This window comes from Motacilla alba, chromosome 1A (genome assembly GCF_015832195.1).
Source record: "Motacilla alba alba isolate MOTALB_02 chromosome 1A, Motacilla_alba_V1.0_pri, whole genome shotgun sequence".
NCBI lineage: Eukaryota > Metazoa > Chordata > Aves > Passeriformes > Motacillidae > Motacilla > Motacilla alba.
In genome coordinates, this window is record NC_052031.1 from 48,292,807 (window position 1) to 48,320,756 (window position 27,950).

Below are 27,950 nucleotides of genomic sequence, written 5' to 3' on the forward strand. Positions count from 1 at the left end.
AAGAAGCAGGCTGCTCACAGCATGGCACAGCTGCTCCTAGAACAGAGCAGAGGAAGGCGAAGGAAACGAGGAAACATAGCAACAGCCACAGGGGGAACGGCTGTACCATGCAATGGCAGGAATGGAGAACATAGTGGATGCTCAGGGGTATGCTAGGCTTCAAAAAGAGGTGACTGGAGAGCAGAGACCCATGGGCAGGCATCTTCCCAGCACAAACTCAGTAGGAAGGAGCTGAATTGTGGATCTAGCCTTTGGCACAAATGAAAAGCCACAAAGCAAGCCTTAATCACAGATGCAGTGACCTTTTTTTCCTCATGACTTTAACATCTCCCAAAGACTTTGTATCATTAAAGTATTTCTGTATTCTGGGATTACAGAGAAATAATAAACCATCTCTCATAGCTGCATTCTAAAGCTAAATCCTAGACCAAAATCTGAGCAAACTTACAATATTTAGTGGAATGAGATGTAACCCAGTTTGCTTAAACTTGTATCTAAGGTTCTGCAAGAAGGACCTCGACCTCAAATACTTGGCCAAATTCTCACAGTGGAAACTCCATTCTGCCTGGTGACACCAGCTTCTAAACTTTCAGTTGAAAACATACTCTCTCCTTCTACTCCTAAAATCACCTGGTATAAAATGACCACCACACTATGCCACCAGTGGATTTAATGGAGCCAGCCTGATTCCTAAACCAAACAGCCAGGGACAGGTTTGATACGGGGGAATGAACAATAAGATGCTACTGCATCTGTTCACCTGGGACATCTGCATGGATAAAAGCAGGAGCATATCTGCTAGGAGAGTGAACCAGCACTGCAGCCATACAGTGAGAACTCGCTGCCTGTAACATCTCATCTCTGGTTAACAAGAGCTGTTGGGAAGCAAAAGTCAAAAGGAGAAAGGAAGTCAGCTATGCAGCTGTGAGTAGGAAACAGTTTGTTCTACTTATTACAATTTAAAACAAAAATTAAGGTCTTTTTTTCGGCATTTATTTCACAGATTAAACTTGCTAAGGTAAGATAAAACACTGAACCAAAGAGACTCAAAAAAGCACATGAGAACTACAACAGAGATCATGAGTAAGAATAGTTCTGCCCCCAAGGCTTAGTCATGCTGGTGCTGCATGTGCTGTATCAAACCTTAAATGTAAGTGAGTAAGATCAGCTAAGGCCAGGATTAAAATTTTCCCCGCTCCAGGATGCAGGAATGGACAAGAAGGTGATCCACAGAGGTATCCCCATTTCTCAGTGCAGCCTCTATTGCTGGTGTTGGTAACAGAACATTCTGCTTTTTTATATATACAGTGCCTTAGATAAAGGTTCATCACAGGCCAGCAAATTATTTATATGTACCAACAATTCCCTACTACTTCAGCAATCACCTTTTTGAGAACCAGTGGCAGTGGATTTTCCCCTTCTAAAAAGTTAGGGTTCTCAGTCTCCTCCTCTGCCTTTGCATTATTCATAAGAATAGATACAAAATGGTCAGATTTCAGCAGCTCCTTTAGCAAACCTGCAAAAGAAATGAGCACCATATTGAGCAGCACAGTGAAGATTATATTAACACACAAGTGTTTAGACTTGACTAAGACTTGACAGACTAAGACTTGTTGCCAATTTCTTCCCCTCTCCTGGAGGGCCTCACCTCCAATTTAGGGAGCTTCTTCTCACTGTGTCGCCACATACTGCCATGACCCCCATGTCTTGCAACCCCTTGTTGCTGATATTTTTGCTGGTCTGATCTGCTCTCTGTTCCTTCTCAGAGTCACATATGTACAGGGGTGCATCTCAGGAGCTCCCTACTTGCATTACCTTCTGTTAGTAACCACACCTTAAACTGTTTCTTGGGAGAGCTCTTGACCTGCATTATTCTCCAAACAGTCAGTTACCCCCAATGACAAGACATTTTCCCTAGAACACTTCCTAGAAAATAGGCATTCATCTTCCCCTTCTATTTCCACAGGCTCATACAGAAACAGCTGTGTTCAGCTAAAGGATACCCACACTCCAAAAAACTCCCTCAGTACAGCAATATAGATCACTGCTACAGGTAATGATGAAAATCATCAGTACACATCAGTACAAATTCACAGGGGTATCGTCTGAGCTACAGACTTCTACTTTCAAAGGAATCATAATCTATTTCCAGTAGCTGAGTAGATAAGCTGAGGAGCAATCCAGTTCCTGCTTGCCTCCTTCTAGAAAAATTAATTCCCTGGATAGTTTACAAACAAGCAATGTCAGAAGTCTGAGATTGTGCTCCCCAGCGACTGCTGAAACATGCAGTTGGAAGGATAACTGCAAGAAAGTGCCACTTCCACATTAGCTCTATATCTAATTTACATGATGCCCCACATCTAAAGACTGTATTTTTCAGATTTCATCCCACGTCTCTAAAAAACCTACCTGCCTGCGCACAGTATTTGCATTCAGACATTTTGAGGGATGATCAGGCCATAGCACAAGCTCTGAAGAGACTGAAGATTAGTCAGTGCTGGGCAAACGTGAGGCAGCAGGGTACATGTGGGCCTGGGGGTGCTCAGCAGCAGGTCTGAGCCACTTCACTGGAGTAACAGAAAGGACTAATGGCTTTGGACAAGCAGCATAAAGATCCTCTATGGAACAACCCACATTACAGCATTTAAATCAGCCAAGGATTTCTTCCTCATTCTAAGCCTTCCCTTGCACCTTGCAGTTTCTCTCAGCAATGCCTTACCCAAACAATTAACCTGCAGCTCCTTTGTCTGTGCACACCCCAGAGTATTCAAGAAGACACCACACAGCCTTTCTTCAAAGTGTCCTGAGAGCCGTTCTGCGCCAGCAGGGGAGGAGTACAGTTTGCCATACAAGTAGCAGACAGCAGCTTTTATACTTTCATTTGGGTATGTCAAGCCCATCAGCAGATGATCCACTAAATTATCTAGTATGAGAAAGAGGAACAGCAAACATTCACTGACATTTTGAAAGCACCAACCAATTTCCCTTGAAAACTTGCAAAAGCCTACTGGCCAGACTGGTGTCTGCAGGTTAATGAATGCCACAATCAGGTGATGCGCTCAGCACCATCTGTCCCGCTGAGCAGAGGCACAGTAATAAACAGCTAGCAGAGCTCACTCTTCACCATATGAAGATCCACCATCCCTAGCTCCCTCCACACACAGTTCAGATTGCTCATCAGACTCCCAAGCACTGGATCAAGATAGAAAAACCTAAATGTATGTTGCCTGTGAGGCAGACACACAACCCCAGGTCACAGAGGCTGCTTTTGCCCAGCTAAAAGCATGATAACAAGCTGCTATGAAGGTTCTGACCTGTATCCCAGGAGGCCTGAATGCCACTCTGACTTCTGGACAGGCTTCTTAGTGACCTTCATGAACTCATCTGGGGGACAGGGGAGTGCATGCATGCATGTGTATTAGGGCTGTGACTACCACCCTTCAGTGGGACATGACATACTACTCACTGTGCTTTACCACCAGAGTATCAGCAAAGCCTGGAATGGCATCTGCCAGCTTGCCCAAGAGAGAAAATGTGGGCAGGCTGCTTCTCATGGTAGTTGCTTTGCACAGCTGTAGAGGAAACAGAGAAGGAAAATGTTTTACTGATAAGGACACAGTCCAAAGGCACAAATGCACCCAAACCAGCAAGTTCTCAGTGATGCATAACCTTCCAGAACAGGATCTTTTCCAAAGATGGGCCCTCTTCACCACTTGGGATAAACCACAGGAAAACCCTAAATATCACACTAAGTCTCCAAAATGTCTTTAAATTAATTCATGGAATTGCTTGCTTGTTGTTCCTTTTCCTCTTTCCCCGCTCCACCTCTTACATGAGCAGATTAATTTCTCACCACTTTTGCAGCTTCTCTTTTTTTGGTACCCTGTGGGACCATGACAAACTTAGGAACTAAGAGAGTGAGAGCCCATAGCACAGGTTGGGAAAGCTCCTCATATAACTGAACAATAAATTAGGAAAAGAAGTATCTGAGGAAACCACACAGCTTCATAAGAATATCACGAAGCCCTGTGGCTGCAAGGCATCATGAGAACAATATAAAAACTCCACGGTAGACAGTAACACTGCCAACATCGCAGCTGGGGAACTGGCATTAGGACATCCCAGGTCAGGTTGGATGGGGCTTTGAGCAACCTGGTCTAGTGGAAGGTGTCCCTGCCCATGCCAGAAGGATTGGCATTAGATGATTTTTAAGGTTCCTTCCAACCCAAACCATTCTATGATTCTGTGATCCCACTGCTACATCCCAGTCTCACAGGGCCACTCATTCCTCAATCTCTGAAAGACTGGAAGGAAGGGGAAGAGAACTCATCTTCACTGACCTCCTTCTGACTTTCATCCAAAATGCAGTATAAGTACTGTTCTGACTTCAGCTCCACAAGCCTCACCAGAACTAGGCAGAAAAAACAGGATCAGTAATACACACACAAGAGCACTCACAATCCATCTTCCATGGGGCTTTAGCAGACCAGTGAGCAAAGAGCTTGGAAATGCAATGAGCACAGACGTGCTGAGAGAGCAGGGTTACAGCAGCACTCCCAGCACTATTACTTCTGATAGCCCAGCTCAAGCTCTCTGAGGCATCATTCCAGCAGTCCTGCTTCAGCTGCACTACAAACCACGCATGGAAATGAGCTGCAAGTGACAAACTGGGCCTCAGGACAGCAAGTAAACACAAGGAATCAGGAAAGGAAGGGGAAAAAAACCTAGCTTAAAAGCATAAAAAATTATGGTAATTGAATAGACCAGGCTTCCTACTGTATGAAAACTGGCCTTTAAAAATGCATCCTTCCAGAGAAAATATCAGAACTGAAACTGCTGAGGATCCTTAGATGCACACTCAGAGCTCCTCCTTCAGCTGCTACTGTCCCTAAGATAAGTGAAGTCTATCAGCCATTCCTCCCCACTGCACATGTCCCATACAGCTTGCCAGAAAGCACGGTGCTAGTCACCTCTGAGGTGCTGTTCACCTCCTCAGCCCCAAGCAAGTGCTGTTATTATAGTAAGAACTTTGTCAGCTCTCTACTAATAACAGGAATCAGCAAGAAATTATGTTTTCCAGGCAGTGGCAACACATCACCTGGGGTTTCCCTAACCAAATCCCTAACAAGGGAGCTGCCTGATCCTGGCAGGCTGCTTGTGCCTTCACACATATACCAGCAGGCCAGTTGCAGCAAGCAAAGTTCCTCCTCCAGTACTTTTAGAATTGGCACCTGAATGTTCAGATGATAAAATTTTGGCAAGAGCCCCTTCACCGAGACGCTGCACACATTTCTACACAGGGTTTGGTAAGGCTGTCTTGGCTGCAGCTTGCTGTCATGGCATGACTCATTTGGAAAACCTACACTTTTGATTCGTATCCTAGGAAAGCATTCTAAAAAGAAATACCAGAGACTTCTGGGCTCACCATTTCTTGGTATATCCAAGGCAATACTAGACCTGCTTCAGCTACAGAGTACACATCTCAGCAGAAGCATGTCTGAGACAGGTGATTTATAAGTGGCTTAATAGCCCTTTCTTGCCCTAAACCCTCAGAAACTTAAAACACTTTCAAGACTTAGGCAACACTAATTTAAAATTGCTTTTTTAGAGAGCATCCATCTCTCAACAGACTGGTAACACGACAGAGAGATTTCTCCACTTTTCAACCCCATTTCAAGCAAGTGTCTGGAAACTAAAATCCCTCTGGAAGAAGTTTATCATAGCTCCTTTTACCTTTCATGGCTGTCATGAAATGCATCATTGCACTGCTGATATCTGTAGACTCAGCAGAGGTGCCCAGGGTTAACTGGACTGCAGAAATTCCTTTGTCAGCCCTACAGACATTTCCTTCAGTTTTCAAATGAGGGACTGCTCACAAAGAGGAATCCACAGCCTGTACAGCTAAATCACAAATACCCTCTACTCCTGAGGAGAAAGCAGTAGATCCCATAGAGTTCCATTTGCTTTGAAAATTTGGTCAGGTCCAATGATGCTGAAGTTGAGGCACTGTTACCTATCTGATATTAAACTCATGACGTACACAGAACCTGTGAGAGAAATGTTAAATATTTATAAATGCATGCACTCCCCTGCCCCCCAATATTGGAGCAGACCACTCATTTTTGTTGAATGGATATTGATGGTCTTCCCCACTGAAGATGTGTCGAAGCTGAGCATCTCACTACAGGTATCAGACAAGACAGATTGTCCCCTTCACAAACTGCCAGTAATTGAGATGTGGCATTTGTCTCTCACCTTCAACTAATAGGTTCAGGGCACTGCTGTCTTCCACAGAATGCAACATCCCTACAAGACAAACCACAACAGGTCATGGAACTCATTCCTGTTTCTGATCACCAGTGCTGCAATTCCTTCTAGTTAAAAGGAGCTGATTTTTTTTCAGAACTGTTGCGTTTTCCCTGCTTCACATAACACCAGCCTGACTTTGTCAGATGAGGATGAATACTCTCCAGGAGTATGGCAAAAGGTGCCTCCATAAGCAGGACACAGGGACATGAGACGCTCGGTTCTCTTGCAAATTTTTATGTGCTTTATAGTTGAAGTCAATGGCTCCACCTATGTCAGGGAATATGTAACTGCTGCCACCACCACATCTCACTGTGTGTATCCAGTATTACACATCTGAAACAACACCCGGGAATGACAGAAGTGGGTTTTGTCCTTTGTGTCCTCCGTTCTTATCAGTTACTATGATCAGTCTTCTCCCTCCACAGTACTGAAAACCCTGAAACCAAACCTGAACACCAGGTTTCAATCATGTGGAAACTATTCCAACATTTCATTGAACCTGAAGGCATCACTTCACACGTTAATTTTATGAGAGCCTAAGACTGGATATATCAAAACAACCACTGTCTCACTCTACTACACTCCAGCAGACAAGAAACTCCACCTCCCAGCCCCTTCAAACCTATAGCATCAGGCATATGGCTTGGATCCCCACTTCTGCCACACTAAATCACTTGTTTCAATACATCCAATCAAACTAACTCCCCTCTGAAGGCTCCATGATGTCTCAGAATTTTGACCAACTAAAGCAATGTTATGACAGGTGAAGAAATTACTTATTTCATGCCTCATCTACCCAGTTCTTAGTAACTCTTTAAAAAGATTTGTATACAGCACTATTGAACATCACAATATTAGCTGCATTAAATTCAGGCTTATCTGAAACACACCACCTCGTAAGTAACATTCCACCTTTCTAACCCTTTCTTCTGCCTGTGCTTATTCCAATATTCTCTCTCCAAATTTATTTTCCTGAATTCACAACTAATACTTCCTCCACAGAACTGCTCGAATTCTGGGGAGGTCCCCCCTTACACTCTTGCACCAAATGATCCTTGGTTCATCCAAGCTCTATTGAAAATGAACACACCACTGTTTGTAGCCTCAAGTTTAGGATTCCAACTGCTCTAAGAGTTCCACCAAGCACAGTAAAACCCAAAGCTGTCCTCAAACTACCCAATCATAATGAGAATTCTCTTCTCAGAGAATTATTAAAGCAGACAAGAGCACTGAAAGGAAAGCACAGCAGCCCTGTCTTCTGGGGCATTTTGTGTTAGAGCCATACAGTGTAGGGTTGAATTGTTCACAATCACCACTTTTTCCACGACTCTAAAGGATTATGTGTGACACACTATTAAAAAAATTGTGCAATTAACAGAATAAAAACTGCATGAAGTTCTGCTTCTAACAAAGCTGCTTCCAAAACGTGCCCAAAACTATTTATGGGTAATCAACTGCTTGAACAAGTCAGTGTGAAAAGGCAGGGATAGGGTCTTGTAGGCTACTTTTCCATAAAGAACAAGAATTATCTGTGATGTGCAAATGAGATGGTGGAATTGAAGGAATCTGGTATATTTGCACTTTGAAGGCACTCTTATTTCTACCCTCCACCTTTCCCTTCCTGCCTTACTGTTCCCTCATTGAGACCATTATTTCTTCTCCATCAAGATTTTAGACATTTCAAAGACGTTTCCCTGCTATGCAAACCATTAAGAAAAGTTCCATTAAAAGAAGTTCAAGACCACAGAGACTTACAGGAAAGACACTTTCTGACATCCTGCCGAACACTATTTTGCTGAGGCTGACTCACCAGAAAGCAGCAGGTTTTAGTTGTACAGTAGCAAAGATTTCTCCAAATGTAAAATGATGGTGGAAAAAAAATCCAACTACATGAGATTTGTGGTTTGCACATTCAATATTAAATCCTGCAACACCTTTTTAGGCTCACACTTTGATTTCTGTATGAATCTTCATATAACTCCAGAGGCATGAGACCAGAATGGAAAGCATTCAGGGAAGAGTAAAATGCCAGGCACTCCCTATTCTCCAGAAGGACTTTACAGATATGTCAAGATACTTTGAAAAATCGCAAGAGCTTTATGAACATGCCAATCCTGCACCTTGGGGAATGAGAAAATTAATTAACCTATTCTAAATCAGTGACAGGTCATTTTCTGCAGGGAGCAATTACACAACAGAACGGTGGAAGTATGAAGGCAGGCACCTCAACGTTCTTTTGCTCTTTTGTTTTGGCTTCAAATGTGGGGAAGCTTCACGTGCATTCAACAAAAGGTAACCACCTCCTCCCTGCTGGTGCACCAGGCCTCAGCAGAGCTCTTACCAAAGAGAGTTCCTATCAAATGCATGCACACCCTCTCGTCTGGTGCCAGCAGCTGGACGGCTGACAGCGCCTGCCAGGCCAGGGCATCCTGGAGACGGGACAGGACGTGCTTCTTGCGCACCAGCTACGGATCAAGCACAGCAGCCCGTTAGGCCCTGGGCCCGAGCCCCGCGCTGCTCCCACCACCCTGAGGGGAAAAGGGCCACCAGGGCAAGGTGCCGAGGCGACAGGACTGGCCGAGGGCCACACCGGCCGAGGGCCACACCGGCCGGGCCCGGCCCCACACTGAGCGCCGGAGAGGGGCAGCCAGCCGGCCGGCGGGGCGGGGCGGGGCCCGCTGAGGGGGCTCCGCGGGGGCCCGGCCGCACACGGGAAGGGGCGGCGGGGCAGGCGCTGCCCACCGAGGCGCTGCCGTCGCCCAGGGTCTCCACGGCGCAGGCGAGGCAGAGCGGCGGGCGCAGCGGCAGCGCCCAGCGCGGCCCGTGGTCGCCGCACGGCGCCGCCACTCCCGCCGCCATCGGCGCTACCGGGGCTGCCGTGCGACTCCGCCCCTCTTGGGGACGGCGGCTCCGCGGCGGGGCCGCCCCGGCACCGCCTCCCTTCCGGCGGCCGCAGCAGCGCTCCCGCCTCTTCCCTCACAGCGCGCTCGGGCCGACAGCAGCGACCGCGCCGCGGCCATGGTGAGTGGCGTCGGGCCGCGGTCTCCCCTTCCTCCTCCTCCTCCTCCTCCTCCTCTCCCTTCTTCTTCTCCTATTCTTCCTTCACCTCTTACTACTCCTCTTCCTCCTACCCACTCTACCCGCTTGGGGTAGAGGGAGGCCGCCCTCCGGCTGCGCGGCGGGCAGCACGTGGAGGGCGGGGGTGCGGCCGGTTGCGGGGCAGAAGGCCTGGGGGCTGGCGGTCCTGGGGGCTGGCGGTCCTGGGGACACCCGCTACCGGGGGACTCTGTCTGGGGTCACCCCCGCGCCGTGCTGGGAGCCGCAGAGGCCGCGGTTCTGCCAGCGCCAGTCGCTAACACCGCTTGTGACCTCGCTGTGTGCCACCCCGCTACCCATGTTAACGTTTAGAAGGTGCTTGCGGTTTGCAGAAATCACCCTGATACGTGCTCTTCTGGTGATTTCTTCAGAATTTTTGTTAGTCTGTTAATTTGCACTGTTGAGGTGCACTGAAGTGTTTCAGTTTGTGTAGTCTTGGTGGTATTAAACGCCTGAAGACTGCCCCATAAGTGCACTGCTGCTGGTTTGTAGGGTGTAGATTGTGAGTAGATACACTCTTCACTTTGATGTAAAGCATATCTTCCTTACTTTTCCCTTTTATACAAGAAGAATCCTTACTCTTTTAGGAGTAAAATTTAATGTTTTCTTCTATATGGGCAGAGCAGATTAGACACGACTTCAGAAATCAGCATGTGTGGTGGACATGATGCCTGTGTAGTGTTGATTGAACTAAAGCCTCCTTTGCTCCTATTGTAATATTCTTTACTTTTTCCTTTAGAGTGAGGCAGAAGTGAATCCCAAAGCTTACCCGCTGGCTGATGCCCAGCTCACCAAAACACTGCTGGATCTTGTGCAGCAATCCTGCAACTATAAGCAGCTACGTAAAGGAGCCAATGAAGGTGAGAGTTGCGTGTTGGAAAGTGTGCTACAAGTCACAACAAGGATTTTTTGAGATGCCATGGGTAGAGATTGTCTTTTCTCTGTAGCTGTAAATCACTCATTTTACATAGTCCTGGCTATTGCACTTGTGTGTCTCCTTTCTCCTCCTTCAAGCCTGCTTTAACAAGATTCAGGGACAGAACTAAGCTGTAGTCTTTTTGACATTTATATGCAGTTCTAGTAGATTCCCAAACTGTTCCTGGTGCATGGTTTATAATCATGCACGCTTCAGTGATGTGGCACTGGGGTTACCAGATGCCTAACCAGTTCAGAACCATAAAAGATTTGCGTTCGAAGGTACCTCTGGTGCAACCTGCACACAACCCCCTTCACAGTTGCTTGGGGCTTCACCTAGTCAAACTTGTAAAAAATCCCACAATTCCTAAGGGTAGAAACTCAGCAATCTCTTAGAACCCACGTCTCATTCACGAGATCTTCCCACTGATGCCACTTTCAGTATATCCTGAAGTTGTTGTACATTAGATGTGCTTTCCAGAAAGACCTAGACTGACTCCCGTTTCTTTTACAGCCACCAAAACACTGAACAGAGGGATAGCAGAGTTCATTGTGATGGCAGCAGATGCGGAGCCCTTGGAGATCATCCTGCACCTCCCTCTTCTCTGCGAGGACAAGAACGTACCTTACGTGTTTGTGCGCTCCAAGCAAGCCCTGGGCCGGGCGTGCGGCGTTTCCCGGCCTGTCATCGCCTGCTCCATCACCATCAAGGAGGGATCACAGCTAAAGCCTCAGATCCAGTCTGTACAGCAAGCTATAGAAAGACTGTTGGTCTAAGTGCCCATGAGAGTGTGTTTGTGAAATAGAAAGCGCAGATTAGGGGAAATGTTTAGCTTCACTTGAGATGATAGTTTTGATATCAATGTTTCATTTTAAAATGCCACATTTTTGTTTAATAATTGCTTAATTCCTAGTGTTTCCGCCTCCTATCCCCTTACTTTTCTATTATTCCACTCCAACACATTCATTCTCATTGTATTACTTCTTGAAAAGTGACTGTACAACTGTGTTTCCTGTTTAATGTTTAAAAGAAGGACAGAAAAAAAAAGTCCCCCCTTGTCTTCCTCTCTGCCTGCTCAGGGCTTTTTTAACCCACCTATCAGCTTTCTCTGTGGTGCAGTATTTTTGCTAAGCTTGAGCCTCCAGCAGGTGTAACTCTGTTTCTGAACGGTTTAGGCTACTGAGGAAAAGGTTCCCTGTGTTCAGGCTGCTGGAGTCAGTAAGTGATGGAGCAGCACAGGCAGGTGTAAGGCAGGCAGCAGCCACTGTGTAGCAGCAGATGGAGCCAAGATCAGCGCACATAGCACACCCCTTGTTCTTGAAACCAGACAAGAGACTTCTTTATGAAACGCACGGCAAGCAGAAATCTTACGGCAGTACACAAGGGGAACTCTCTTCACTTGATTATTTTTAAATACTGACTTTTTAAGAAAAAATAAAAAATGCTGCAAAGCGAAATAGAATTGTCATTCCCTTGGTGAAGTATTTGCAACTAACTGGAATGTTCCTGCTTGTAAAGCTAAACTGCTCCCAGGTTGCCTAAAGGCTATTGCAGTGCAGTAATTTGTTCTCCTTCAGTTTCCTTTGCATGGACTGTTACCACTGAGGTTGGGTTTCCTAGAGAAGTGAAGTACAAAACACATAGCAGAGAGCAGCCTGTTGTGGCTGATGAGTATCCTACATCTGGCTGTTGATTATAAAAAGCACCCTGCTTTTTAGCTACTGCACTCTAGTCACCTGACTGAAGATGAACCCTTTTAAGGCATGGCCAGAGAAACAGAGAACAAGTAATTTTTCAGATGAATTAATATTTGTCTCAAGAAGAGAATGCTGAATCATCTCATGTCCTGGAAAAGCAGCATAGAGCACCAACAGCAGTCTGGATTAGTGGTGGTTTTATGGATCTAGTTTTAGTTAAATACATATTGTATCATAAATGCACTTCTGCTCCGATCAGAAAAGTTTAAAACCCTGTGCTGGAATATCAAACCTATTTCCTATTGCAGGATGCTAAAGCAAAATAGTGAGGAAACTCCATTAGGTGCAATAGCAGAACAGAAAATAAATTTTCCTGTAATGTTTCCACAGAGGCACTAACTTCATACCTTTCCTAAGTACAGCCCAAGCAGCTGAAGTCAGCTCATGAAAGACTGAAGACATCATATTTGTATATTTTTGTAAATGGCTGATACCATTAATCCTTGCTGAGATCAACTTGATCCAAATACTTCAGAATCCTTTTATTTGTATGAGGTTTAGAAGGGCTCCTATTCCCTTCTAGTGATGCTGACTGTTGAGCTAGTTGTGTTTAGAACTACAGCTTTGCCATGGATTTGCCTTGTTGTACCAAGACAGATGATGTAAGAGAAAGCACACAAGGAGCAGAAATAAAGGATACTTGAGCAAGCAAAACTGTCTTTTTATGCTCTGAAGCACTCCATCACCATCCCTTTTGAACTTCTGCTTAATATGCTAGCCTGCTATTAAAAAGAACAAAAAAAACAAACCAGGAGGAAGATATAATAACCTAGAACAAACATGCCACAATCATCCAAAGCCTGGAACATAGTGTACTTGAGGGTTAGCAAGCCAAAAGAGATGTTAACAAGGGTATTTGCAGAATTCAATTCACAGAATTACAGACAGGATACTCTCACTATTCCGTTCTTCAAGCCTTGCTAAGACAAGCATTTACATAAACTTTGTTGCCCCCGGGCAAAATAAATTGTGTACTTAGGCAAATCTTTATTAAAAATAACTATTCCAGGCTGATTGGAAGTGTAACAGGTAATGTAGTCTCAGTACTGCAGAGCTCAATGCAGGCTAGCTGCTCTCTGGAGGCATTGTGGAGGTAGAGGAGCAGCAGCGTGCTGGCACAGCTAGGACAGTCACAGTGCCAGAAGGGTGGTCACAGCTGGCTCCACACGTGTCACACTACAGACTGGTGACAGGATAGTTTGTGGGCCACACACAGGAATCTGGACACTAAAACCACTATGCAGACCAAAATGGATACCTCAGGTATCCAGTGTTTGTGTCCCGTAAAAAGTGAAGAGTTTCACTAAACAATTAGTAATTTCCTAAAGCAAAAGCAACAACTGTTTATTGGTTTTAATCATCTTGCACTGCCAGGGATGGAAGTCTAAAACCCAAAACACCCAGCTGCAGCCTTCTTAAATACGCCTAAAAAAGTAAAAATACTGTATGTAACAAGGGCTCTCTCCACAACTTCCTATTCTTCTATTTTGAAAGCACATGTTTGAGTACAGAAGTCTGCACAATAGTCTGACTCATATTCACTTAGAGAGGTGGAAAAGCTCTATGCCATCTCAGTAATTTAATTGGGATAAATGCTTGCAGCCTTCCGGGGAACACAATTTGTTTTCCATTTTTAAACCAGCTTCTGCTTTTACCATTTAAAAAGGGAAGACCTGTGTGTGCAGATTTGTTAAGTGCCAGCTTTTTGCCCAAGGGATTGGATACTGCTTCCCAGTAATGATTTTTTTTCTTTTAAGATCTGCTGGTAATATTTGTAACGGTGATGGCGGAAAAGAGCCCAATTTGCTTACTAGTACTGATACACTGGCTGTTTTGGAGAGTAATACTTATTTATACCCTCAGTTAGGACACAGACTCAATCTGCTGCTTGAATTCATGCAGTGCCATTAACACAGATCACTGTGTTTTCTTATACTGAAGTGAGTTCTGCTGTCTTTATGACACTGAGACGGCACAGTCGGTGTTGCAAAGGAAAAGATCCAAACTTTTATTAAGAAACCAGCAAGGCACAGCTCTGTCCATGTGCAGTGGGTGACCTGAGTTCACAGGGAATTTAGTTCTGCCTTTACCTACTGTCAACAGAATCCAACTTTGCAGAGATGTTTCACAACTAAGTAAAAACTTTCTCCACTGCTAGAGAGAGCAACATTTAGTTGCCATCTCTTTCATAGCAAGATTAAATAGATGCAGCACTCACATAAGACAAGATTCTAAGCAGACAGAAGTAAGATTCTAAGCAGACAGAAGTAAACCAGCTTAGCTCTCATTAAAGTATTCAGTTAAAGAATCCACAAGCTCCTGCTTCTTGCTTCCACACCTCAACCCCAAAAGCCTACATGCATCCTTCAGGACAGGTACGGTGAGCTTGCCTAGTGTGCCCTTCTGCACGTGACTCCACAGCTCATCTTTTGAGACTTCTACCTTGGGCCTCTTCTCAGTTTGACCATCAGAAGCTAGAAAGATACATTTTAGATCAGAAAGATTTTAAAAATTAGAAAGACATCAATGTTTCTTACACATACCATAGTTAATGGCCATTAGTACATGGTGCTTCAACAGCCACACACTCACAGATCTAGTTTTCATGTTTTCTTTTAAGAAACAGGTGTCACTATGTAAATCATGCAGTATTTCATTGATAGGAGCGATCTTAAATGAAGTATGAAACTGTGTCTTCTAATGAAAACATCACCCTCCATATGAAACTTTTAAGGGATTCTCGTTGAGACAGCAGCATGCAATGATTCCACGGGGAGCTCAGCTGACACTCAGTTTATGCAGTCTTTCATAGACTCCCAAATTACACATGGACTTCAGCATTGCTTACACATTTAGCCCTTAAGATGCCCATCTTGGACTTGCTAAACAGCCCATGCATAAAAGTCTCACCAACACAAACTGAACGCATGAGTGATTTTACTATTCTGTTGTAAAACAGAAAGTTGCTAAAATTTATATATATATATACATATATATATACATATATATATACATATACATATATATACACATATATATATATATACATACACACACTGCAGTAATTTACCCATTTTACCTCCTATACTTCACTCTGCAGTGTGTCACTCCAGCAACTCTCCAAGTGGATACCACAATACTCTCTAAGAAGCAATACTGGATGTAATGCTTCATTGTGGAGATTGGCAGAGTTGTTGCACAAGCAGCTACTTTAAACTATGAGACAAACTGAAAACACAGGAGCTTCTAAACAGAATACAGACATTGTATTTTGTGTCTGCACTACCATTACTAACCTTGTTTTCGCTTTACAGCCTTCCCATCAGGATTGTAGTCAGGGGGATAAACCAGCTGCTTAAACTCGTCCACCAGGTTGCCCAGCCTCTGGCTCATCTGTTCAGACTTTGGCACTGACAAAAGATAAAGATTTGCCTGCTCAGAAACAGTGCGATCACAAGTCTACGAGGCCATCCCTACTGCCAGATGAACTATCAGCTCACCTGGAGGGAAAAATACAACACTCATTCTACAAAACCATTAGGGTATGGAAGCACACAATACTTGATTTTGTAGGATCACATTAAACAGTCACCAAGAAGAGACCCACAAAATATGAACCAGCTTAGATATGCCAACTCCACTCTGTATTGGATGTAACACCAGTTCATCAAGGGCTCAGCTGTAACTTTAGGGTCTACGACCACCAGAGAGACCCCCTGGGACAGAAGAATGCGTGCACAAAGGGGAACTAACACATGTTCATGATTTTGAGGAAATGATTACCACATGTATGTTTCTTCTGAGAAAATCTACATAAACAGCTTTTTCTGTACTAGAGATGCATGATTTTAGCGGAGATATCCCCTCATGCATCCAGCACTGTAAGAAAGAACACCTGCTTCTTAAAGCTGCATTGGGGCTAACAAGTCTGACTGTTTTTCAGTAACATCACCAGACACAACAGTGCTTCTGTAATAACTAGTCTACAAGTGTCCTGCAAGCATGCAAAAATGCAAATACTTGTGTTAGGATACTCCCAAATGAGAAATTTACAGCTCTTGGTAATATCAAGAGTTAGGACATCTGGAATGCTGTGTCCAGTTCTGGGCTCCCCAGTACAGGAGAGATATGGAGCTCCTGGAATGGGTCCAGCAGAGGACAACAAAGACAATTAAAGGACTGGAACAGCTTCCTTATGAGGAAAGTCTGAAGGAACTGTTCAGCCTCCAGAAGAGACGACTGAGAGGGGAATCTCATCAATGCAGCTAAGTGTCTGAAGGGAGGGTGTCAAGAGAACAGTGCCAGGCTCCCGGTGGTGCCAAGCAATAGGACAAGAGACAACGGGCAGAAACTGAAGCACAGGAAGGGCCATCTGACATGAGGAAAAACTTTCTTGGGAAGGTGACTGAGCACTGAAACAGTTCACCCTCAGAGGTTGTGGAGCATCCCTCGCTGGAGAAATAATTGAAGAACTACCTGGAACGTACCCTGTGCAATGTGCTGTAGGATAACCCTGCTTGAGCAGGGGGGTGGATCAGATGACCCACTGCAGTCCCTTCCCTCCTGACCCACCCTGTGGTGACACAAGACACAGTTAAACTCTCCCTGTCACCAGGTGGCAGCCCTGCCCCCAGCAGAATAATTCTCTTCACTCGGCCCATTTATCACACTGAAATATTAATGAGAATCTTGAACAGAGGAATTTCAGAGAAAACATTTCTCACCATAGGAAAAAGGTGATTCAATTTTAATTTTGTATGGTAAAGTGAGCAATTTTTTCTTTACCTTAAAAGTGACAGCAATAGAAATAAGGTTTCAGTATTTCAGAATGGACCCATCCAGAATCCTACATAGTGAAATGCACACAACTGAAATACCTCTTAAAATACATTTGGATTTGTAGTAGCACATATTTGACTTATAACAAAGTCACAAGTCCTCTACCCTGCCTCCCTTCACACCCGCCAATATCTCTCACTTGTAAGATCCTCAGCTTGTTCGGGTTCCATCATATCCAGCGCCAAAGCCTCCAAATTCCTGAAGTGCTGCTGCAAAACTGGGTTCTCAAAGCTGTCAGCCCTGTCAAGAATCCCCCAAAATGTCAATGCATGCTGCCAAGAAGACAGACAAAACACTTAAGATCCACCACCAACTTATGTGAGAATAAAACCTTCCTCTTTCCCACACAAGAATCCATCACATCAGAACTGCTTTTCCTCTTTGCAATTTACCTGCTGAATCACTATCCTGTCATGTATCAACCACATAAGAATGCAGTGTGAGAGTTAGAAAGTTGTATGAAGCAAAAGGAGATAGTGGCATTATACTTTAATAACAGTTATGATGGCTTCCACATATCTGGGAAAAAAACTCCCATGGAAGTACTTCATAGCATTTATCCCAGCTGAAATGAAAAAAACACCTAACTCTTCTTTTTAAAGTGCTCTAATTTAAATGATCTGGGTCTGATCTGCTGTAGAGTGGCAGAACCACAATAAAATGTGATACCTCTGCAACAAATGACAACAGCCCAGAGAACAAGAGCAATTCTATAAAGAACTCCAGAACGTGCTACATAAAGCATTGTGGTGCCTGGGTATCCAGAATGATTAAGAATAAAGTTTGGACAAAGCTACTGCAAAGAGAAGCAATTTCTTTCAAAATACATCAAAATCTGATCTCAGGAACACCACAGCTAAACAACATGTGCAACAGAGCAAGCAATGGTTGTACTTTCTTCCCCACGCCACCCCCTGCACCCTATTTATCTCCAGGTACCTGTATTTGAACCGTAGCTTCTGAATTATTTCCTTCATTTTGTCTACCTGCTCTTGGCTGGCTGGCACGTTTTCTGTAAAATCAACATTACGTTTGTCATCTGCATAGGGTAGAAAAATTATGTGGAAACCTACACAGAAGAGAAAGAGGAAGACAACAGTTACACAGAAGCATGGTCTCAAAATCATTTATGGGAAAAACCAAGATGGTTATTATCTAGGTCTGATGACTCCAAACTAACTACCTGTTCTGCTGTTAACAGCAGCAGTCCTAATACTTCCAGGTGCCTACAGCACAACACTCAATCCCAGTCTCAATGTTTGTAACCAGCATCACCAATAGCTTTGTGAAAGACATTGAGACTAAATTCATAGCTACCAGTTGGATACTAGAGACTTGCTTTATATGCAGGAGATCAACTAGTCCACTCCTCCCACTGGGTCTGAGCTTGAGAAAGATTTGTTTGAAAAATCAAGATATTGCCCACATTATTCTGAAATACTTTACTTTGTACACAAGCAGTGTTACTTCCCTACTTTACATTCTGCCAGAAGATGTTTTTGTACTCAAAGAGGTGAGAAAATGCAAAACAGCAGAAATCTGCTCCCTAATCATTCCCCACTCGTCTGGCGTGGCATGAGGCTCACTATGTGTGAGATTATTTATTTAATACTTTACAGTCTACTCCAGGATACAACGTAATTCAAGAAAAGACATTCTGTCGAGTCTTCAAACAGGAAAAAAAGAGCTTTTCATTTCTACATCAGTAATTTGAATCGGCAAAAAAGAGGCAGAAGGCAGGGAAAACACTCTAGCCAGGTCATACCTGAGCAAGCACTGATGCAGCTGGGGCTTTAAAAATAGATTCAACATCAGATGCTTACACTGACAAAACTGAAGAAAGGGAATATTGCAAAGCATTTTCCCCAGTTTTAAGCGGGGGTAGCACTAAGAATATTTTCCCTCAATACAGGATGTCAGTACACTGACTACATCCAGTCATGCATCTCTTCCCATACCTGGAGGGGCTATCTGCACTTCCTGCTCATCCAGCTCTTCCTCCTGGGGAACCAGGGCCACAAAGCGAGGGGGGACGTTCCGGCGAGGGGTGTACCTGCACAGCATCATCATCTCCCTCTCCAAGCACTTCATCAACAAGGCATTAAACAGCGTTGTACTCCCTGCAAAGGAAAGAGGGGATTGGTCAGACTGACAGCTTTGCTCCTTTGTTCTGGAATATAACCCTAGATATAACCCTGTGACTAATTTGAAATGCTTGCATTACTGTAGAGGCAAAAAGCAAATTTTGGAAGGGTGAAGTCTCAAAATGGACAATGTTGGTGAGTCTCTCCCAGTGGGCAGTGAGAGCTCTGGTGGAAGAAGTGAAGTCACTACCATCTGAGAGATAGATAAAATTTCACAGTATTCAACCAAGTCTATTTTTGTTTGGTGGGACATCACAATAGAAGCAGATGACAGACCTTTTGTGGAAGTAACACAGTAAGAATTCAGACTTCAGTACTCCTCCTGAGGCACACGTTTGCCTCAGATTTGTTTCACCAGACACGGTGGTCAGGGAAAGACTGACATATAAATAATGTGGTTGAGCCAGGAAACTGCAGTTAGAGAAGCAAACATAAGGGCTCTTCTTTAGTCAGACACTGCAAAGCCTTTGGTCATAACTCAGCCCTTTTTATCCACTGCTAGACCAAGAAGCTAAAGGTTTTTTTCTTACTACTGCAGATTGGGATATATTTCTAGATAAACAGACGTCTGTATACACATAAAAAGGCAAAAATAAGCAAATCTAAATGTCCTTGCCTTCACTCTTTACAAGCCTATAAAGAGCTGTTAATTCAACTATACTTCCTGAGTATCATCTTTCCACTCCTGATATAGCTGATATGGACTTAAAAACAGTAATTATCTCGCCTGGTTTGGGATTTAGGTTTTTCTTTTTTTGTTGTTGGTTGATTTTGTTTGGGCTTTTTTAACCATCTTTACCTTCTTGTCAGGTACTAGGATCCTTCACTTTCATGAATGGCTAAAACAAGTACTTTGTGACTACCTCTGCATGGTTTAATTGGCTGCTTGTCACGATGGATAAACATGAAGCACAACTGGCTGCTCTGCTACAGAAGAAAACAAGAAATATCTGCAGCTGAGAGGGGCAATAAGAGTTAATTCCATTCTTCTTAACATTAGCAAGTTTTTAAGTTAGACAAAGCTTTTACACTCGATGATCCCCACCCAAACACACCAGGGATCAGCAGGTTACACTAATGCAAGGTGATAAATCTTCTCTTGCCATCATTGCTTACCTTTCACCAGGGACTCCTCAGGATAGATGAACTGGGAAGGCCTGACATGGTGGTGCTGTTTCAGCATTGAAAGCGGTTTGAAGCCAATCAGAAACAAACCCGGAGAGTCAAACTGTTTTAATTCTTCCGTCTCCTCTTTCTCCAGCACAATCTGTCGGTTTCCGTACGTCTAAACCAGGGAAGAGCAGATGATAGGGCTGCCAGCATAAAAAACAAATGAGGACCAGGAGGCAGGACAGGGCAGGAAGTGCAGGAAGAGGATGCAATTGCCGTGTTCCACTATTTAAAAGAAGGTTATAGACAAGACAGTGTAAACCCTCATGAGCAGTGCACACTGAAATGGCAAGTGACAGTCTGTGACCATTATTCCAAGGGAAATGCTACCTGAACATAAGCAAAACACACTTTTCTAAGAAAATGGCTACGCCCTGATACAGAGAGGCTGTCACATCTCATCTCTGGAGTTCTTCAGAGGTGTCCCAAAAAAACCTTGAGCAACCTGATCTGGTTTTGCTCTGGGCCAGGTTATACCAGATTCTTTCAAAGGTCCTGTCCAACTGTAAACTCGCTTCAGTCAGCTGCCTGCTCCTGACAGAAACAGTGACTGAGAAACAATGTTTCTGTAGCACCACTCATGCCTCACAAAATCAAAACCATATTATAGTCCAGCAGCTGAAGGTAGACATCAGGGCTTATGGCTCAGCTTTCTGTTTATCTCCTATACTTTATGTCAATAAATCAACATCCACTACAAATAGACTAAACATTTTAAGACATAACTTCAAGAACTACTAACATGGAAGAAGACATAAAGCACACTTGTGACAGTATACCTAGCAACTCCACAACCTGGTTTGAAATACAGCTGTGCTGGATCGCAATGTGACTCTCAATTTACATCAGCCAAACTTCAAGCGGGAAGGCAAAACAAAGAAAAATTTATACAAAAAACTCCAAAGGAAACATGCCTTTTGTTTGGAAAACAGCTCCAACTCCCCCGTAATTCACACTTGTATGTTTAACAAAATGGACCGAATCTGTTCCTAAGGAACCAAAAGCTGACAGCAGCGGCAGTGGCGCAGGGTCACCCAAGGTCAGGCTCTGACAATCTCGTTCTGCCTCACAGGAGGAAATGACCTGTGTTCCTGACAGCACTTCCACCAGCAGCTATGCCTTCTCGTGACAGTCAGGCCAGGGAGACAACCTATTCTCACCCTGCAGAGCTTACAACACGACCAGCCTGTCCCTGGGTGGTGCATACAAATATTTCTGTATCTCATCTTGAAAGTGCAATACAAACAAAAGCAGCAAGGGAATGGGCATCTCCCTCACACATCAGAGACAAGAAAAAGCAGGCACATCATCAAAACGTTACCTGAGCCCTTTTAGTGTCACTGGGCAGGAGCAAGCTGCCTGTTTTTCCACTAAACATCCTTGTTTTGGTTTTAACTGGTTCATTAGTTTCCCGATAAAGCTTCACTGGATGTGGTTTATAAGCTTTTTGAATAAGGTTGTAAACACCAACAGAAAGTGCCACATCTTTGCCCAGATGCAGATTTAGCCTGTGTAAAAAAGCAGATACAGACTTGAGATTCCTGAAAAATCACTACTGCAGAAGAAAATCATCTCCTCATTTATTTCCTTTGACCTTCTCCCATTCTCCTCCCCCAAAATCACATATATCTTTGGAAACATACTATCACTTGAGTCATAATCTCACTTGAATAAAAATATTCTTGCAAGTCCTCATTTCTCATCATAAAAGTCATCTAAACAAAAGTAATTTACCATATTTCTTTGAGCTTTTTTTCACTGAAGGGCAGCTATGCTCAAACAGAGCAGAGGACAAGTCCCCATTTGGGTACCCCAATTGTGCTCATCGTAACGTCCCTGAATTCTCAAGGCTGTTTGCACAGAAGGCAAAATTCTCCTCCCAAAAAACCCACTAAGACAAACAATACCAAGATTTAAGAAAAAAAAATATAAATCAGACGTTAGAGAAAAAATTAGATGTAAAAGTTTAAAAACAGAGGTAATCTTCAAGTTATGAGAGCAGAACAGTGAGTTTCTACAAATGCAACTTCCTCTCTTGTTAAAGGCATCATTGGTTTGGGAGTCTTCCTCCCCAGCTATGAAAAAATTTGAGGAACATTCCCAGAAAAGAAAATAAAAGCTGCAAGCAGAAGAAGAATGCCAGTGACAACAGCTCAGGTTGGGATACTTTATAAATATTTATTGGGAAACAAATTAGGCCTTGAAGTTCATTCCCTTACTGTGCTTCCACAGCATTCTGCTATGAACTCACTCCCTAAAAATACAACTGTTATGGAGCATACGATTCCAAAAATACTTTCTATCTGCTTTGTCAAGATCCCTGTAATCTCTCTTAAGTATCTCTAATCTTTTAGTAGGAGATTAGAAATATCAAGGCTGTGTGAATCCATGCCAAGTACCTAGACAGACTGGCAACATATAACTATTTAATAACAGGAAAAAATACCCAGCATTCACATTCAGATGCATTTTTTTTAAGTGAGTGTTGGCAAGAAAAGTCTAATTTCAATCAGATTTCACTATAAACTATTTTTATGTTGTGGCTTTTTAGGTAAGTACTTGGCAATTATGTAATTTTTTAACAAATTCTCATTTCTGGCCAAGTTCAATATAGGAGATATCACACAGAGGAAACAAGAGGTCCACCCTGCTCTTCTCATCCACAAATATCCTTGGAAACTACAGAAGAAACACCAGTCTTGGACTAAAGAATTAAGATTGAGGAATGTAAGCACTTTAAAGTGCCTTTAAAGGCCAATCATTCCAGAAGACGAAAGTGAGATGCAGCCTGAAAATAACATCAGGAGCCCCTGCTGAATGATGTACCACAAGCAGGCACAAACCTGACTAAAGCCCGTTTCTTTGTCTCCTTTGCTCGTACTTTCTTCATGAGATGTTCCAGTTTCTCTGACTCTTTAGGTTGGATCCCAAGGTCCTCATCCTCTGCTACATTTATAATATCCCTGTAGAACAAAGAGATATTGAACCCTCCAGGCTTCTTCAAGTGCATCAAGTCCAAGATGATGCCTAGAAACAGTGGAAGAGATAAGAGCAGGATAAGAAACTGCTTTTTTCTTGCACCAGCAGGTATCTCAGCACTCTCAGATTTCTCTATCTACACAAATAATTTAAGTAAGAATAAGGTCCATATTGTCCTCTGTACCAGATGTGAAATATTCTGGAGAAAGGGAATATTAACTTCAGTCAAAACAATGAAGAATAGAAAATGTTTCCTCTCTAATTAAGAATCTGGACTGCATTGAATATGAAATGGCTCTGATAAGCTCCCCTAAAATATAATCTTACCTCAGGCATAGAGGGAAGTAACAAGTTCAGAAAATCCCCTTTCCCCTAGTTATAGGGGCTAATGGATTAAGTAAGCCCCACAGCTTCTAGATCCAGGACATCTCCTGAATTCCAACATCACTGGTTACCTCAGCTACACAGCTGAACTAATGCTGTCTACTCTCTGAGCCCAGGCTGATGTCCTTCAGCTAATTTAAAATGGAACTATTAAAGTAATTTTCCTTTTGTGTTAATTTGGTGTTATTATTCCCTTCCTGGAAAATGGTACAATAACAAAAAAAAACTATTTTCTTGGCCCTGTCATGTCCCCATTTATGCTATCAAACTAGAAAGAGATCCTAGAAAACAAGCGCTAGCTACTGGATACCAGAGCAGAAAACATGTATTCTAATTTAGATTAGATACCAAATTTCTAGTTTAGGAACTTTCAGAAACATTCCCCAGTTCCGATGATTTTGCGTCTTTTTCCATCACAAACCAGCAATGCAGTTAACATCTGCTGCAAAGATTCATCACGTTTACTGTGGCTGAAATGAAAAGGGGAAATAATGACCTGTGTCTCTCAGATCACCAGCTCTGGTCCTGGCCAGCTTGGCTTTAGCACTGTCACTGGCATGAGGGTCATCCTCGTTGGTGAAGAGCATGATCCTCTTATGGCTCAGCCTGACTCGGACGTCGCTGAAGAGATTGGAGCAGGCCCAGAGCGCTTCACCCAGGGAATAGTCAGCGCTGTGGCCAAAGCTCTCCCGGAAAAGGGCCCGTCCTTCATCTCCCCTGTACTGGTCCAGCTCCAGAACACGCTTGGCACCTAGAGGGGCAACAGCATTCACAAGCTTTAGGAATACTGCCAGAAGTACCACGAGCTCTTCCAAGAATGCACCGGGGGTCCCTTGTGACTGACATCCAAGGAATGCTCCCAAGCACCTCTGTGACAGAGTCCTTCCAACACTCAGCTGAGAAAACTGCCCAGCATGGCCTAACATCTGCACTATCACAAGCCACTCACCATTGAAAGCACCCGCTAGGGCAAGAGGACACAAAATGCCCTGGCACCAATGTGGGCTCCTTCTGTGGGGAAGGGAAACAGACAGGGATCAAAGTATTGCAAACCCCCTCCACTGAATGGCAAGTGCTCAGCTGCAAAGGCAGCAAACTGCACCTGCTGCAGAGGCACAGCAGACTGCTGCACCACCACAGAAAAGAGAGGAGCCTGAAATGCATCCCGCATCTCCACAGCATGCTGGGAAGATGGAGAGCTCTTCCTCCTCCTTCCTCGCCCCTCCTATCAGAGAGGATGCACACAGAGGTGAGATGAAACCCACAGATCACCACGCTGAGCACACCAACATTCAGGTCAGGGGTCCACAGCCTTGCTGCAGCTCTGAGGATTACTTCAACCCAGCTAGGGACTCATTTTCCCACCTGTCTTAACAGCAGGTTCTGTTCTCTCCTGTTACTCTACAACGGGAAACAAGCTTTCATTTTTCAGCCACTGCATTCTGCAGAGCTTCTTCCTTTGTCCTTTGTTGCGGTGTGATTTCATGGTTTGCCTCAGATACCCCGGGTTTCTCCCCGAAGTTTCCTTCCCAAGGTGTGTCAATCACGTCTCCTTTCCCCAGCCTGACCCCTGCTGAGTACTGTCTATCAATCCTGAAATTCCAGGAAAGCTTTGAGTGATTGCGCAAGTTCAAAAGATGCCCTCTACCCCCCCCCCCCCCCCCGGGGGATTGGGCCATCCAGGTGTCCTTTGTCCCCTCCTCTCCTGTACCTCGTTGGTGGCTCCCAACCCCTTTCCCTCCCCCTCTCCCCCAGGTATAAAGGGCTAGCAACCACGCGGTTGGTGAGTTCTGTTGGAGCTGTTGCTGGATTCAGGGGCCATGCGGCCCAGAATAAAAACTCTGGATTAAAACCCTCCATCAGAACCAACTCCTTCCTTCACCATCGCCTTAAAGCTTCTCTGGCACAGGGAAGTCTGGGGAGCGACCCTCTAGGAGAGAAAGCTCCAGCCACACCACGGGAGCTCCGGCATGCCTGAACTCGTTCTCACGTGCCCATCTAGCCAGCCAGAAGTGTCTCTGGGGTGAAGCACCACAGTTGCTGCTGTTTGGCTGAGCTGCAGGGGCCAGACAAGCCAAGGCACGTCCCAATCAGCAATACTGGTAAATTCCAGCAGTCCTTCACTTAAGCTCTACAGCGCTTACAAAATTTCATTTGAAAATGTTTTCCTCTGCCTTCACTATTTTATTTTCATCTCCTCATCGGTCCTTCAATGTAAATCTTCATAATTATGTACTCCACAATAATCCTAAAGCACCTCTCCCTTCTCCAGAGGACTGCTCTACAGGACCAGCAAATACCCAATTCTGCTCCTTTTGAACTGATGCCTTAAGTTTTGCTTTCATATTTTCTAGCTTCTGTCATTGGTCTATAACTCTGCACTTCATATGAAGTGTTAGCAAGTTCTCTTCACAGGGCAGTTAGACAAAGCAATCCTTTCCCAGCCTGAGAACCAAGGACACCGTTACAGCTTCGGGCCCAAAAAGTGTAAACAACAGCAAATTGAGGAGAGCGATCTGGGAGAATGGGACTTCATAACCTGAACCTGAAATTGGACAATTAACCCTAATATGCAAATGGACCAAAACTTATAGAAGTGTGAAACCTCGTGACCGCGCGTCCATCTTGGGTGGAGCCATGGCCGGGCTCTTGTACTGCCCAAGATGTATCTTTTGGAGGCCTTTTAATAAATACCAACTTTATTCCTTTAACTCTGTCTAGCCTCTGCTCCAGGTAGCCTCACAAGGCATCAGAACAACACCCACCTTTCACCTGTGCTGTTTTTATCCTCATGGTGAGGCTACTGCCTCTAACATGGGAGAAAGGACAAGCAGGGAAGAAGGAGGAAAATGAAAAAGCAAGACCTATAAGGCACTGTCTGCCAGAAAAGGGAGAAGAACCTAAGGCAGTCCTATCAGGTCTCTATTGCAATAAATTCTGAAAACAGGAAAAGGCTCAATTCTTTCAGGAGAAGCCCCTGTGTCGTTAAACCTGCACCCCCCAGTAAAGGAAACTAAATCTAACATCCTCAGAGATAAAGGCTGTATTAAAAATTGTAGACAAAATTCCCCCAGAAGACTCTCAACTGCCAGACAATCTGTCACCACTAGCATGTATTCTTTGCACTTCTCCTACTGCCTTTCCAATTCAGCAACCAGCACTTGCTATCAAGCAGATGGTATGAAATCTCACAAAAATGAAAGAGCAAAATTCAAGAATTGCAGAACTTATTATGGAAATAAGAGATGGAACACCCCAAACAGGCTACCATATTGAACCACCTCCTCTAGCTGACACTGCTGGAACAGGAGGGCTGGACAAGACGACCTCCAAAATCCCATCCAACCTCAGCCATTCTGTGATATTCTCCATCAGCTGGAATCTATGGTGCCTTAAGATGGACACGCACTTTTCTGATGGGCATTCAAGAGTTCTCTTGAGACACTCTAAGGTTTAGCAAGTGAAGCCACTACATTAAAATACAAGAAAAGGCATAGAAAAGGATCTGAACCAACTCTAAGAAAAAATGCTAAACTCTCATGAAGTTTCTAACCTTTCAATAAATATCTAAATCTATCCCCACCACCAAGAGTAGATTTCAGGAAGAACTTACCTGACAGCTCTATGATTTTAGAGATCAGTTATTGACAATATTACTACACCAATTTCCTTACTCCATTTTTTTGAAACAACTTCAAACCACTTTACCTGGATTGTCCAGCTCCTGGAGAACATAAACATGCTTGAAATCTGCCGAATTCTTGTTGTTTTCTGTACCATAGAACACAACACTTAACAGGTCCCTGTCACTGCTGATAATTTTGCTGGTATACACATTCCGGATGCACTGAAAAAAACGCACCCAGGTCAAAATGACAAGAAAATAGTTTTCAGAAAGGAGTCTTGCCTTAGCAACTAGCAGCTTATCCATCCCTACCTGGATGGTCATGTCGAAAGGAGTCTCTGCGTCCCCGTCAGACTCGAACATGGCCTTGGACGCATCCACCAAGAAGATGAGGCTGTCCCGGCCCGAAAACCTCTGCTCCGCTACGGAACGGGAGGAAACACTTTTAGCAGCGGCCCCTCCGCCCGTGGAGCCTGGAAGGCAGGCAGTGGTCCCCAGTCTGCCCTCCGTGAGGGGGTTGGGAGGCCCTTACCGACCGCCTCAGCCCCTTCCTGCTCTTCCTGCTGCTGCTCGTCCTCCTCCTCCAGCCCCTCGCCGCGGTAGAACGAGCCCCAGCCCGCCATGGCCCGCGCCGCACGGCCCCGCTCGCGCTCCGCCAACCGCCCTTCGCCGGATCGCCCCGCCCCCGCAACAACGCTGACCAATGGCGAGAGCGAGAATGCGCCAAGCCC

General features: G+C 44.4%; 3 protein-coding genes across 3 annotated transcripts in view; 1 reads left to right on the plus strand and 2 right to left on the minus strand.

The window, feature by feature from the left end:
• The window catches only part of MEI1 (meiotic double-stranded break formation protein 1), a 38,203-nt gene extending 29,022 nt beyond the window's left edge, over positions 1-9,181 (minus strand). The window contains exons 1-8 of the mRNA XM_038155740.1: positions 9,052-9,181; positions 8,651-8,774; positions 6,256-6,306; positions 4,341-4,411; positions 3,467-3,572; positions 2,720-2,923; positions 1,386-1,516; positions 761-875 (exon numbers count right to left, since the gene is read on the minus strand). Of these exons, the coding sequence (XP_038011668.1) occupies positions 761-875; positions 1,386-1,516; positions 2,720-2,923; positions 3,467-3,572; positions 4,341-4,411; positions 6,256-6,306; positions 8,651-8,774; positions 9,052-9,168 (919 nt within the window). The 5' untranslated portion in view covers positions 9,169-9,181. The remainder of the gene's footprint in view (positions 1-760; positions 876-1,385; positions 1,517-2,719; positions 2,924-3,466; positions 3,573-4,340; positions 4,412-6,255; positions 6,307-8,650; positions 8,775-9,051) is intronic.
• Positions 9,182-9,207: 26 nt separating this feature from the next.
• Positions 9,208-12,732, plus strand: SNU13 (small nuclear ribonucleoprotein 13). The gene is made up of 3 exons (XM_038155748.1): positions 9,208-9,330; positions 10,145-10,265; positions 10,835-12,732. The coding sequence occupies exons 1-3, from the start codon at positions 9,328-9,330 to the stop codon at positions 11,095-11,097; spliced, it is 387 nt and encodes a 128-aa protein (XP_038011676.1). The 5' UTR covers positions 9,208-9,327; the 3' UTR covers positions 11,098-12,732.
• Positions 12,733-13,396: 664 nt separating this feature from the next.
• On the minus strand, positions 13,397-27,908 carry XRCC6 (X-ray repair cross complementing 6). The gene is made up of 12 exons (XM_038155743.1): positions 27,752-27,908; positions 27,532-27,641; positions 27,303-27,441; positions 24,091-24,345; positions 23,075-23,258; positions 21,553-21,739; positions 20,178-20,346; positions 18,876-19,037; positions 17,857-17,986; positions 17,057-17,157; positions 15,375-15,488; positions 13,397-14,552 (listed from the first exon to the last, which is right to left on the minus strand). The coding sequence occupies exons 1-12, from the start codon at positions 27,840-27,842 to the stop codon at positions 14,356-14,358; spliced, it is 1,839 nt and encodes a 612-aa protein (XP_038011671.1). The 5' UTR covers positions 27,843-27,908; the 3' UTR covers positions 13,397-14,355.
• Between the last annotated feature and the right edge of the window lie 42 nt (positions 27,909-27,950).

Bases quoted from the DNA above. Each gene is read 5' to 3' on its own strand.
- SNU13 (XM_038155748.1), top strand. The intron at 10,266-10,834 runs GTGAGAGTTGCG...TTTCTTTTACAG, and splicing joins ACGTAAAGGAGCCAATGAAG to CCACCAAAACACTGAACAGA.
- XRCC6 (XM_038155743.1), bottom strand. From the start codon at position 27,842: ATGGCGGGCTGGGGCTCGTTCTACCGCGGCGAGGGGCTGGAGGAGGAG. The intron at 27,442-27,531 runs GTAGGGATGGAT...CGTTTTTTTCAG, and splicing joins CTTTCGACATGACCATCCAG to TGCATCCGGAATGTGTATAC. The intron at 21,740-23,074 runs GTTTGTGCCTGC...TTTTTTACACAG, and splicing joins AAGAAACGGGCTTTAGTCAG to GCTAAATCTGCATCTGGGCA.